At 46.3% G+C, this 14,001-nt stretch overlaps 1 protein-coding gene across 7 annotated transcripts in view; it reads left to right on the forward strand.

Annotated features, from left to right (window-relative positions):
• Positions 1 to 583: 583 nt before the first annotated feature.
• LOC118212403 (rab GTPase-activating protein 1) overlaps positions 584 to 14,001 on the forward strand; it is an 82,937-nt gene continuing 69,519 nt past the window's right edge. For 4 of the 7 annotated variants that reach the window (XM_035390227.1, XM_035390229.1, XM_035390228.1 and 1 more), the window contains exons 1-2: positions 599 to 729; positions 10,949 to 11,149. In XM_035390227.1, coding sequence (XP_035246118.1) covers positions 11,000 to 11,149 — 150 coding nt within the window. In that variant the 5' untranslated portion in view covers positions 599 to 729; positions 10,949 to 10,999. Of the gene's footprint in view, positions 730 to 10,948; positions 11,150 to 14,001 lie in introns of all 7 variants that reach the window. The other 3 variants (XM_035390231.1, XM_035390234.1, XM_035390233.1) reach the window with 2 other exon arrangements.

The raw sequence follows: 14,001 nt of genomic DNA on the forward strand, positions 1-14,001 counted from the left end.
TCTTCCAATACTCGAGCTAACAAACCGCTGCTCGGTGCATTCCCTTCTACGTCACTCAATAGCCTACGTCTTTCTGTGGTGTATTTTCAAATTTACCCCACCCCCTCCGCAAAATAAGACAGCGAAACTAAGTTTGCCTTTCCCCCAGGTTCCAGTTATTTATTTATTTTTACAAAACGAAAAGGCTTGTATTTTTTTTAGCTGCTTAAAAATATCTGGGAGGTAACTAGGGACACACCCCCAGTAATATAAGAATGAAATATAAATCAGAGCATGTATACCTAGCATTTTAGAGCATATTTCTGTGTATAAACAGGCCAACGTGACGCGCGACAAGCCGAAAAAATAGAACAGAAGCGAAAAACTACGCTTCAGTTCGCTTGTGTCGCGCGAGCTTCGCAGCCGGTACGCGACGCGTTCGCATCTGGTGGAGACGACGTCGCCCGCTGCCGTTGTAATAACAGTACTTCAACTACGCTTCAGTTACGCGCGTAATACGCGCGTAGTGCGCTCGCGGCCGATACGCGTGCGGTGGGTGCCCGGCTTTACTGAGTTAGAGAAAAAACCCATTCTGCAATGTCTTCTGCAACTGCCCAGCGCTGTCTAGCGTCTGCGCAGTAGGTTGGGGTTTGGTTTGTGTTTACAGCAGCCTGACTTGCTAGCTAGTAATGTAGCTAGTGCAATGTTATGACAACCATTTCTGGAATAAAAAAAGTATACAAGGAACAGGTAAGACACTCAACACATCTCTGTGTTTGTTTAGCGGTACTGAAAAATCAACTGATTTGTTCTGGCTGAAGATAACAATTTTAGCTGTAAAGGGGAAAGCACAACGTACCGCTAGCTAGCTAGTGCTAACGTTATCTAGGGAGCTAGCCATCTAGCTAACATTAGCTAGACAGCTATATTGCCTTCTTCGTGTGAAGGCCGAACGTTTATTTGCTTAACTCCTCACTCACATATAACGTTAGTTATGCACCGTTCTCCCAGTCGTGAATGACAACACCTGATATGTAATGTTCAGCTTTTGCAGTATGAGTTGATTACTAGCCTAGTCACCACGAAGTTACAAGATAGCTTCCTTGCATGCTAACTACATGTTTGCGGCATGTACAGGGAGCATTAACGTTGGATGGATAGCGGTCTACTGCTATCTTGCCATTTCTCGCACGGATATGCATTGCCTGCTGGCTAACGTTAGCTATCTATTGTGCATATTTTCTGTGAAGTTCAATAGTTTGGAAAACGACATCCAACTAGCAAATTGTGATATTTTGTTTTTATCTGTGTGTATCGGTTTGCAAGCTAATGTTATTCACACAATAACCAGCTTGCTGTATAAAATGTGATATTGGTAGCTATCCAAACGATTTGCTGTGATGCGCTTTAGAAAATGGCAGGCTGCACAAGCAAATAATATATGATCCGGCTAGTCTAGTTCGCAAAGTTGGCTGCGTGAGTTTAGCTCTTGGGATTCGTTTTGCACTATTGCTATTATCACTTAGCTGTAGCTAATACTAGCATCTGACTTACAAGTGCAAGCTGATCGTATTTGGCGGTCTCATTGGGTATAGACGAACAATCTAGTAATGGCGAAGTTATAATTAACGTGACCGATCTGTTACATTAGTATTGTAAATACGAGAATTTGGTTCATGCTTTCCAAAGCACGTTATAATAGCTAAATACGCAGCAGGATTTGTCAAAGATGCATGGTGGAAACGATTGTTTAGCTTGCTAACCTGGTTAGCTACGTACCTGGCACTTGCTAAATAAACCAAGTTTACAGCTAGCTAAGTAGCCATGTTGCCTACCCATCGATTCACCAGCTACAGCTGTCTAACGAACGTATCCAGCTATCCGACAAACCAGCCGTTCAAATAACTGAATTAGTTAAATAGCTAGCTATATAGCAAATGATATATGGCTAAATATACCGAACTACCAATAGCTACTGAATGTGTGCAAGTCACAAAATCAAAGCAATACAACTTAAGGAAGCTGCAGTTGTCCGCAATAATAACTGTTAGCTGCAAGCTAGTAGTGGTAACACCAATCATAGCAATGACCACCCCGAGTCTGTTATCTTTCTTTTGAACTGATGTTGCCAAGGCCCACGCTTGTGGATTTATGTGGGTTGCTACAGCGTGCTCAGTGCTGTTGACCCAACACAGTAGGTTGCTTTATAGCTTTACGTGGTGGAGGTTCGCGGGTCCGGGCATGCACAACCGGTCTCAAGACGTAGTGGTACTTGTAACTAATATACAGTTATGTCCAGGTATACACACCGTGCATGCATTTTTAAACTGTGCTCCAAATAGAATGACTAAAACCAGTCTACAGTATCCCTCTTTCAACTATTTGGGGTATTGAGCATCCTACATTTGAATGCCAGAGTTTACTGAGCTGATGTTTTGAAAAATGTGTAAATGTCAAAATGTGAGATAGACCAGCTGAGACCATATCAATCGGACATGACAAAGGTGATTATTCTTGGTAGCTGAGTACATTTTATTCACTATAGGCCTACAAAAGAAAGGAAATTTGTTAGGTTGAACAAGTTTTGCACTCTGAATGTTCATTGTTCAAAATGTTTGTCCCCAAACACTGAAACCTTTTAACAGACAGAAAAAAGAAGAGTCAGGTGTCAGTACAACAGCGGAGTCATAGTAGCGATTGAAATCCATTGTTCCTCACACCTGAAAAACAACGGCTGAAACCGCCGTTTGGTCACACCCCTCTTGCACTGAACTGTGCACAAATATTTGCATTGAAATGAGCCCGGAGAAAGGAAGGTGTTCCTGCTGTGCTGGAGATCTGAACGGGAGTTGCAGGCACGTCTAGTTTGTCACGTTGACTCTCCACACTCTGCTGCCACTCTGCTTTGGACTGTGAGCATGGTATTACGGTTTTATATGGTGGCTGCAATGAGGCCTGTTTCTGACACCTCGCTGGAAGGATATGCTGTATCTCAGTCATTAATGAGGCAGAGAGCTTTCTGTGACGTGGCTCTAAGAACTTAATGGAGGAGAAAGACACACCTGACCAGCAAGAGTGTGTTACTCAATCCATTTGCTGCACCTAGAGCAACTCCTAGAGAAGAGGGATTGCTTTTTATCTCCCTGGGATTTAAACAGTGCCTGCCACCACAAAGTACCGATGAGCTGACTGAGCGCTCTCTGTCATATTGAGGGTGTAAGAATAGAGCCATATAGGATTCCTGATGTCACTTCCTGTTTTTGTTTTGCATGTAATACTGGGAAGTGAAGCCTGGACCGGAGGGGTGCTGACAGACAGGAGCCTGCTCCCTTTAATTAATCCTGCAGTACAGTTAGCTCTGAGTGAGACTGTCATCACACTGTCTAAATCAATGCTTTCCAAACTGCCATTCTGTGCTTCCCTGTCCTCCTCTCTCCTGCTCACACATCATTCATCTCTCCTCAGCTGAACCGTCTCTTCACTCTTAAAATCACGGTTCAGATATGGAGAGGATGTGTGTCAAAGCTGACAGCCGGCTTCTCTTTCGGGAGCCCAAGCCAGTCAGTTGAGCTGGATCAGCATCCTCTCTGTTTGACTCGGTTCTCGTGCAGCTTTGAGATGGAGCATGCCCAGTGATAAGCACCTTTCCTCACACATGTCTGCAGATCAGATACAGAGGTATTTTGATCTGTGGCGGTATTTGATCCCGGCATTCCAGAAAGGTGAAGCAACACTAAATGTGTGCCAGAGAGCAGTTCACCCTCCATGCTTCATCAGCTTGTGTGTGTGTGTGTGTGTGTGTGAGACTGCTCGTTCAATGTAGGCCATGTTCAGTGTAGACCTATATATGGTGAGATTTGCCGTACAGTAGATGGACACATGAGCTGTGCCATGTCTTTCCCTGTCCTTGTGCCAGCTGCAGACATTGGCAGCTGTTAGGACAGCACATGCACATTGTGAAGGATGGCAGTACTGTCATGGTGGCAGGCAGCTCACTGCAGGAAAAATACAGGGGGAGGGGCTCCTCTCCACACATTTTTCCGGGAGTGAAGGAGGCGCAGGCTTTTATTGCCCTTACTCTCCATTGTCGGGTCTTCTCCACTCTTCAGTTAGCTGTGGTCTCCTGGGGCAGAAAGAGAGAAGCCCGACAAGGCAGGCATTATGAGAGGCCGGGAGCTGGGAAACAGAGTGTCTGTGTGAGGCTGCCTGAAACGCTGTTGTGTGTGTGTGTGTGTGTGTGCGTGCGTGCGTGTGTGTGTGCAAGCATGCGTGTGTGCACATTCGCCTGTGTGAGAGGCTCTTTATATGACATTTTCAAGAGAGGACGTGGTTTCTACAGTGTTGAAACACAGTCCAGTTGATGGGTAATCCTGATAGTGTCCCTGTTTCTCTGTGCTGCTGGTGGGACACTAGAGTCTCTGTATAGCAGATATAGGGCTGTTTCCATTTGAATGGACAGTTCAGTTTAGTCCCATGCACTAGGCAGTGACTACTCAAATACTCAGTTTATTTCTGAAGGATGATTCCTGGGTGAATCATTTTTTGAATCCCAAATAAACCCTTTTCACATGTAGGCCCATGGTTTTCAGCCTCTAGTCTTTACATCTCTTCTGGGCAGAAATAGCAACTTGAAGCTATTCCCACACGCTTGAGACAAAAATACATCTTTAACAGTATGTTAAGCACAAGTACACAGTCTTCACTGGTAAATGTCCCTGTTTTAGTCTTAAGTTATTTGTTCCTAGTTTTATCACCGGTGGTATTTATTCCCTGCTGTTTACACTGGATTTGCCTGCATTAGTTATTCATTTGCCTGGTAGGCCTTTGGGTCCCGGGCGACTCACACTGGGTGCTTTATGCACTGCCCGTTTGTCTCCCTTTACTGAAGAAGCTTGGTCTTGGTGCAACAGCGGTGTCCCTGCAGGTTTTTGAAGCTCTAGCCCCCAGGATGGAGTTCCAGCTCTGTCACGAGTTTTCCACCCGCTCCTTCTGTGTGGCCCTGTTTCGCCTGACCTCAGCGGGCCTCAGGAGTTTTAAAGATCTGGGACCACAGCACCCTGGTTCTCTTCCCCAAACCCGTCTGCGTGCAAGGCTGGCTTTGCCTGCTGAGGTTCCATGGGCTGTGGTGCTTGGCACGATGGGTGTGCATCAGAGGAGAGCATTGGGCTTGTCTGAGCTTTCCTGAGCCCACCCCAGAGGGTCCAGTGGTGAAATCTGATTTACACAAAAAAGGATAGTGTTGAGTATAAAACTGTTAATTAGGTTTTAATTAAGAAAACATCTATGTTTGCTGCTCCCTTGTTATTTCATTGCCAGCGTCCTGTCCACTGGTGCTAGTACGAACAAGCAGTGAACAAAAGAAATGCTGAAATTAAACAATTTAACATGGAGCCATATAAAAATCTGTTTTTAATTCCTTTCCTTGTGCCATTCTGTTAACAATTTAGTTTGATGTTTCAACACACTTTTTGAAAGCCAGGTTGTGTACACTGTGCTGACTGCAACACTAGGAGTTCCTCCATCTCAAACTGGCCCGTGTTGGGAAATGTGAGTGACGCGGCCTTGGCTGAACTCTTGGACATTTGGAGGGGCATTTTGCAAATTGAAACATGCATCACATCGCTTGGCAGTTAAACTGAACTTGGATCGTTTTGTTAAGTTCACTGCTGATAAATGATCACTGAGCAAATGGGTTTGCCTGGAGATGATGTCATTCAGGAAGTAGAGTGTCCATAAAGCCTGCTGTAGAGCGGGAACCGAGCTGGGTTCCTTTGGCTTCCTTACTGTTTTCCTCTGGCGTTTCTGTGCCCTGCTAATGTGTGCCAACTAAGCTAGCTGAAGTGCTACCATATTATAGGTTATGTTGATGCAAAAACACTGATAAACACGGAAGGGAGGCAGGATTTCACTGTGTGTCCTTGTGTTCTGTGACTCCTGTCACACTGTCACTCTGCTGCAGCCAAAACTGACCTGAAGCATCACAAGTTCAGCCGCTGTTCCGGTTACGTTACCAGCAAACAGCGTCGCTCTAGAAGTGTGCACAGAATGCTAGCATCTGCCCACGGCGAGAGCAGTCTCCAGATTGTTGGTGGTAGTCCCAGGATGGATTTTTTAAAGAGGAAAATCTGCTCCATATGACTGCCATCAGCCTTTGGCTGTTTGCTGGTAATGTAACAGGAACAGCAGCAGTGCTGCCTGAGGTTAGCTATGGCTCCAGCGCACATTGGCGTAGTCCCAGCTCTACGGTAGAAACAGGGTGTGAGAGATACCTCTGGCTGTTGGCTGGAGTGGGGCTCAGGGTATTTCCTGAGGTTGAGGAAGCTCTTTCTTTTGCCGGTGCGTTGTTCTTTTGGAATGCCACAGTCGTGTCCTAGTTGTCGGGAACACCATGGTTGTTCTTGAAGATACAGTATGTTCACTAGGGTGATGTTCCGTACTTTCAGCTGGTTAATTAGAGGTGTTGTGTGAAATTTCCTCCACCTGAGAGTTGTGTAGCACAGGCTTTGGAATTGCTGGTTTTGGGGTGGCTTCTCCATGCTGCTAACAGGTGGACATTAGCTGGTTGAAGTTAGGCTCTAGCCTACACTGTGCGTTTTAGGCTGCAGCACAGTTTGTTTATGCTGGTGGAGCACTGACAGCTTTGGACTCTGGTGCATAAAATCCTTGCAGCTCACTGTATGAAATGAACATAAAACAGCAGAAAATAAATATGCTGTTTGGTCGGAACAGCGTAATGCAGGATATTCCACTGTACAGGAGCAAGGTTTTGCATCCAATCAGTCTGAACAATGACTTAAAGACGGCCATGCTTTCAGTATGCGTAATTTTACTGAAATATCACATGCAAAGAGAAATTCAAATCAGTGCAGGTAGTTCACATTCTCCTACACTGTAAAAAGAATACTTACAACTCAGGAATTACTTTACTGTTACTCTGATCAGTTTCAGTCATATCCACCTGAACTCGGAGAAATGGTTGAGAAACAGCTTTTACCCTCGATACTGTGCACATTTGCAAGTGTGGCAGCTTCATTATTTACTGGATAGGTTTGACCACACACAGCTTGGTAAGTAACTTACCAGTAAAATTGATTTGTTTCACATTTGTGTGTGTTACTGCGTGCATGCATGTTTAAGTGCAAAAGAGACAATGTATGTGAGGGAGTCTGCCTGCATGTGCATCTGAAGGAATGAGAGAGACAGCAGTATAAATAATGGCTGACAAACTGAGTGTGTATCCTGCAGGTTCAGATGCCAGGTGGCCCATTTGTGTATGCTTGGGAACTTAACCTTGGCTACTTCATTAAATATCCAGTCATTTGAATTCCTGGCATGCTGTGAAGTAGCACACGCTGTGGAAGGTGCTCTGGATGAGAGCGTCTTGCAGGCAGATACGTAAGGGAGAGATGTATTGCCGCTGTTTTCATGACGGAATGGCGTCTGTGGACGGTGGCGCTGGTGCGTTCCTGAGCCCAGCCTTCTCTGGTCTCGTGTTCCCTGAGCTCACCGCCTCTCACGGGTGTAAGCCTGGGGATTTCTTACGGTGACATGGATGAAGTTTCATCACCTCATCCTGGCAGGTCTATTGTCGTCTGCTGCCTCTTCAGTTGTTTTGTCAGATTAAGCTTAGATTAAGACTTTACCGTGTGATACCAGGCGTTACAGCCAAGCATGATTTTGTGAGCTGATTTTAATTGCAGGGTAAATATTTATTTTGGGTGTCGGTTAATCTTACGCCCATGCTGATGGAAAGAGACATTGCAATGTCTGTGCCAACAGTGATGCAACCGGGTGATGCAAGTGAAAAATTGCCCTGCCTCTTGGTAGAATCTCCGTTCCTTGCATTGCTACAGATTGATCAAGCTGGCTTAACTCAAACTTTCCTAAGTGCTCATTCCAGTAGTCAGTTCTGTCGACATCATATCAGACCGTGGCAGTGACTCACCCCATAGTGGTGGCTATTGGAAAATAAACCGACACTGGTATAACATGGCGTCATCTCCTTACAGTAGAATGCCTGAAGCAGCTGGAGACAGTCCTGTAGTCGGGTGGAACAAGTAGCATTTTTCAAATGGGAGGTACTTGGCCCACCTTGCTATGTGAACTTTGTTCTGATAGAAGGTAAAAACGTGGGGGATAAAAAGAAAGTGCATCATTCTGATTTAATATGATCCTGTACACCGTTCTCAGTGGCCATGTTAGCGCCGAGTCGATCTCCAGATTTAACTCCAATGACGCATTCGCTCCGTGTGCTGAAGAGGAGGCAGAACCGCCTCCAGAATAAGCAGCAGCTGAAAATGGCTGCCGCGAAGGCTTGCCAGAGCGCCTCAGAGGGACGGGCCCGGAGTCCAGTGACGTCTGTAGATCCCAGGCTTCGTGCAGTCGCCTGCATGCAAGGGATGTGCTGCAGCCAAATAGCAGCCTTTGTACTATTAGATTCACAGTTCATTTGTCACAGTACCCTGCCGATGGAGAGCTGGGGAATGCAGTGCTGTTGTTCTACAGTGCTTGGCACGGATGCCTCTCGCAGAGGAGGTACAGTTGCAGAAACGATAAACCGCAGTGTTATAAACGACAGTGAAAAGGAAGTGAACAGAGTGAGAGCATGACGATGAGTCGTCAGTTCACTGCCACGCTCTGATTTCAGGGAGGACAGGGCCTGGGTGTGAAAGCCAGCCTGGCTGAACAGTCTTCTGATGCGAGAAGCCCGACTCGAGCAGTTTTGTGCAGGTGTCCCTGCAGCATATGTGACAGCGCACATTATTACCTGTCATCTCTTATTGGGCCGGCCTGAGATCAGCATGCCTTCTCAACCTGGTGGCCAGGTGTTCCTGAACGTTCGCACATGATGCCCATTGTCATGGTTTGGACAGACCAATTACTGCCTTTCCTTTGACTCTGTACCTGGGACGTGACAGACTGACTCGCCGATGGGTTTAAAATGAGTGCCATGCTGTAGCGCGGGGGGGGCCTGGCAGGCCTGGCGGATGCGTGGGTCATGTGACCGTGTGGCTGTGCGCCTGCAGTGCTTTGTGCATGGTGCTGAGCACCGCGTGCCGGCTCCTCTTATTCCTCCTTTGTGCTTCTTCACTGGGGAGGGGGGAGGGCTATTAATAGCCTGCATGGGCTCTCCCTGAGTCACTGCCAGACTCCCTTTTCACTCCGCTCTCTCTGCTCTTCCTGTTACCGACTGGCATCTCTCTCTCTCTCTCTCTCTCTCTCTCTCTCTCTCTCTCTCTCTCTCTTTCACTCTCACTCTCTGTCCTTTTTTCTCTCTGCTCCTTTCTGCTCCTCTGCTTATGAACAGACATCTCTCTATCTCTGTGTTCTTTCTCTAAGCCACTGACTCTCTCTCTCTCTCTCTCTCTCTCTCCATCTTGTTCTTTCTGTTCTTCCTGTTTAAGACATCAGGCTTTTATTTAAGTTGTGCGTGAGAAAACTCTCCACTCTCCTAACCTTGTGAGGCTAGTGACTCAGCTGAGCCAAATGGCGTCTTAATCAGACGTTACATAAACGAGTGCCGACCGGAACTGTGTTTTCCAGCCAAGGCGTCGCACCGTGCGTGTCTTCGTTCAGCGTGCACCACGAGGGCCATGTTCTGCGTGTTATTTCTCTACTTAGCATGTACAAATACGCCGTTTTCCTGGGTATTTCTGTTGCGTGCCCTGTTCTCTATTGCATTTGTGTATTTAACCATTGCGTACACATCTATCCAGATATGGGTGTCTGCCAGGTAAATATAGAAGGATAGTCTTAAGAGTTTGCACTGTTTATTCTGTGACTGGTGCACACTGGGTCCTGCCTGACACAGCTGTGAAGTGACCTTGGACATGTTTGGTGAGCGGTGTAAAGCAGAGTATTAGGCGAGCCTCAGTGTGTTGCTGAGGAGGCTGGGAGAGGCACAGGCCACAGCGGCGTTAGCGTTAGCGTAGCGCTGTTTCCGGGCCGTCCTCTCTGAGGTGCAGGATGCCATTAGCCAGCCTCGCGCGCCTGCTTCATATCGATTAGCGCCGCTGAAAGGCCCTGAAAGGGGATGCGAGGCTCTGCTCCTGGCAGAGGCCCCGCCCTGTGCCCACAGCCCTGGACTCAGTGAGAGGAAGCTGACTGACAGCCTGCCAAACCGCACCCTTGCTAACAGCCACAGGCACGTCTCGCATTCGCTGTCAGGGGCCTTGCCAAGCTGGTTGCCAAAACTCCCAAAAGAATGCCAGGAGCAACAGATTTTTTTACCTTTTAAATGTTTTTGTAGATGTGACCACATTGTTTCAACAGGCCTTCTTAGTCCTAGCCTCAGTTTTACCTGCAGTTTTTCTGATTTTCTCTGCGGAGTGTATTGTGCTGTTTTGAGAGAGGTTTGCTGTGTGTGCTGTGATGTCATTACCCTCTGTTTACTGTGTCTGGGTGTTGAAAAGAACACACTGAACTGAGAGGCAGCTGTACCTGCCAGTGTTGAATGCATTTGAATGTTGCCATGGAAATGTGTTTTGCATTAAGGTTAGTATATTGGATGGAATGTGGATACAATGCACTCCTGTATCACAGATCCAGAGCAGCTCCACCCAGAGCCTAGACCATGTGACTGCACATCACACTGCTTCTTCATTTCCATTCCCACATTCGGCTTGTTATTATGCTTTTATTTTGCATTGTCATGGCATCACATAACATTATATTTCTCTATCTGACAGCAAATTGAGTGCTGCCGTTCCAAAACAAAAAGACCAGGCTCCACAAATGAGGGAAAGTGGCTTTGCCTCCGGCGCCTTCCCTTTCCCTCTCCTCTCAGCAGGACCGCCATGCTGTTGACACTGCTCCCCCTGCTGGAGGTGTAGCGTAGCTGCACACGCACATAGCCAGTGAGGGCCCCTCTTCGGTAATGGGTGGAAGTCCAGTATTCTAACCTTAAGAACAGTAACCCGGTCAGTATGGAGAACATCAGTTAAATGCATTTTATGGTTTTTCTTTCTAGGTGATTTTAATGATTTAACCTCATTCATGAGCCGCGCTTGGTTTAACAGTCATGGATGACAAGGCCTCGGTTGGGAAAATTAGCGTGTCGTCCGACTCAGTTTCCACCCTCAACAGTGAGGACTTTGTCCTGGTGTCCCGCCAGGGGGACGAAACGCCCTCCACTAATAACGGTAGCGATGACGAAAAGACAGGACTGAAGGTAAGAGCGCCTGAGCTTAGGTCCTGAGAGAGACTAATGCCACCAGGGGGGGCATTAGGGTGGACTGTATGGGTGTGGGTGTGGTGGGTAATAAAATGGAGTTTAAAGTTGGGTACATGGTTAATCTTGGGTGTATTTGGTCTGTGGGTGGGTTATATGGTTATTATGGGCAATAGAATGGTCATGGGCAGATTATAGTGTTAATTTGGATGTACTTGTGGGCTTGGCTGGGGTATAGGTTTTTCATTTGCAGTTTAGTGTTGCTCCCTGGTGTAAAACTGCAGAAAAAGCCTCCACCTCTCTGCGGTCTTGGCTGAGGCCCATCTCTGTTTCTCATCTTTTCGAACTTTAAGAATGTTATTCATATTCCTTCATGATGGCTCACCATGCAAAACACCCCATCCATTTTCCATCTTTTCTCCACGCTGATGACTGCACTATGAAACTTCACTATGCTGCACTGTTTAACGAGCATTGTCTTTCACGCACTTGTCATTGAATTAACAGGCTTGTCAGTTTTATTTTGCTATTAAAAGAGCCACCGTTGGTGACAGTATCAGATAGTAGATGAATATGTCTGCACTATATTACTTGGACATTCATTTTTTCTGTGAGACAGTAAAACTACGTGTTCCAGGGTGCTTCAGGAATGAGCGTCATCGCAGTCTAACCCCCATGTTGAGTCCTGTGTGGTGACGGGGAGCTTGGAGTGGAGTTAGTGGTCCAGCTGAACGCTTGGTGCTGCTGTAGCTTGCCCTTGGCTCGTCTCTACCCTGTCTCTCCTGGCATTACGCATCACAAACCCGGGTCCTTATTACTCACCAATCTGGAAGGACAGACTGCAGTTTTGACCCTGTCCCAGGCTAGCGTGTGCCTCCTCTAAAGTGTGTGCAGCGGGTCTCCTGCGGTGTACCCGCCGGGCTGCACGGCTCTTGCCCTGCAGCATCGCGCATCCTGTCGCGCATCCTTTGCAACCGCAGCCGCCTGACCGAACAGCCGGGTCACTATTACAGTGAGACAGGGAGCACTACGATCACTCCGGAGTGACTCTGACCCCACTACAGGTCGCCCCGTGGAGTCGGGATTTGATTTTAGACCACAGGGCCCCTCAGTGCACCTGCAGTAGAGCCAGTGCTTTAGCTGGGTGCTCCATCCTGTAGCACCACACCCCCCCCCCTTCCCTTTCCACCCCTCTTCATACTGATCGGTTGTGTGTGTTTGGATCAGTGCTGTTCAGTGTGCGCCTTGCTGTCGTCCCTGATGAGTGCTTTTCACGCCGTGCATCATTAATGCAGGGCGTGCTTACTCATCACTGCTGCTGGTGTCCTGCAAAGCTAACAGCGCGTCACCTGCATCTGTCCTCTGTATCTCCTCTGCTTGTTACTGTGCTAAAACTCGCTCTGACATTCCTGTCCCACTCTGTCTGTGGTGAAACTGCTCATTGGGACATTTTAATGTGCAGTGTGATTGAAAAACACGGTTTTTCAGGGGTTTTCTCATTCCGATGAAATGGCCTGACCTTCGTGTTCTTCAGTTCCGTCGGCATGAGTTTGGATGTGTTACTGTTAGTGATTTGAAGAAGCAGTATCTGGTGTGAATGCCGTTATATTTCCATTAACCTGTTTACCCCCATCCCCTGCAATCTGTGTGATCGCAGCCTTTTCCCCTAAATCAGCAAATAGCAAGAGACACTTCTGTACTCACAAACTCTCAGGTCTGTGAGTAAATGTAGGGTAGTTTTCTTCAGACGCGAGGCTGAACGGATGTATTCTGGTTCTGCTGTGATGTAATTCATTTTCATTGTTTTGTAGTCTGGTTTTCCCATGCAGTCACCTCTATGGAATGTCCTGAACTTTGACATATGACTGCACATTTGGCTAATAAATTTCATTTATGATTAAAAATAAACCACCACTGTTGCTTTCCAGGGACGATGTTAATCTTCTTCCCAAATATTTATTTCATGTTAACTTGCCAAGTAGGACCGTATCAGGGACAGCCTTCATGGTTCATGAAAAATAATTTAAAAGTTTCTGTTACTTGTATTGCGCTAGTTATTTTTAATATATTTATTATTTATGACAGATGCTACAATGTCAGTTCTTCTAGAATGAAACAATGGCAAAATACCCTTCATCTGGCAGTCAGACCCAGATGTGATTTTAGGCTTGAAATTGTATTCCTGAAGAGGAATTTTGGCCACTTCCTAAGGTATGTGGTTCATGTTGTTGTTCTTTACATAGACAGATTCCTTGGATTCTGGGTAAAATACATTACATTTTGTGATTTAAAAAAAAGCCCAACGTGGTTCAAGCCAGCTCAATAAAAGAAACATATCGAAACGTCAGTGCTACCCTGTTCATTAAACGGGGCAACGTGTGCTCCAGTGTTCCTTATTTTGGGCTGGTCACTGTGAAGTTTTGTACACCGATTTTTGTACGATACATTTTGTATTGTAAATGGGGCTGTCCCTGTCATTTAAGTGCTGAGCTTGTGTAGCCTGTAATTCAGTCCTCCAAAAGCAAGAAGTCGATTTGGTCTCCTCATGAAGCAGTCATTAAACATCATCCTGTTATGGTAATTGAATTGCCTCTGTTATTAACAAAATCATTGCTAATTTCTCACTACGACACATCCAATCATGGAGTGCTCTTGGTTATTGAAACATATTTAACGGGTTTACAACATGCCAGTAACACGACTGTTTACCAGTAGCAGATTTTTCAACTGATGTTTGGCTGTTTATTGAAAAGAAGGAAATATCAGTAATGAATCTGTAATTCAATCTGACATTGAAAGAGAATGTCCTTGGCTAATTATAACTTGAGTGTCTATAACATTGTGGAGAGGTC

This window comes from Anguilla anguilla, chromosome 14, assembly GCF_013347855.1.
Source record: "Anguilla anguilla isolate fAngAng1 chromosome 14, fAngAng1.pri, whole genome shotgun sequence".
Classification (NCBI taxonomy): Eukaryota; Metazoa; Chordata; class Actinopteri; order Anguilliformes; family Anguillidae; genus Anguilla; species Anguilla anguilla.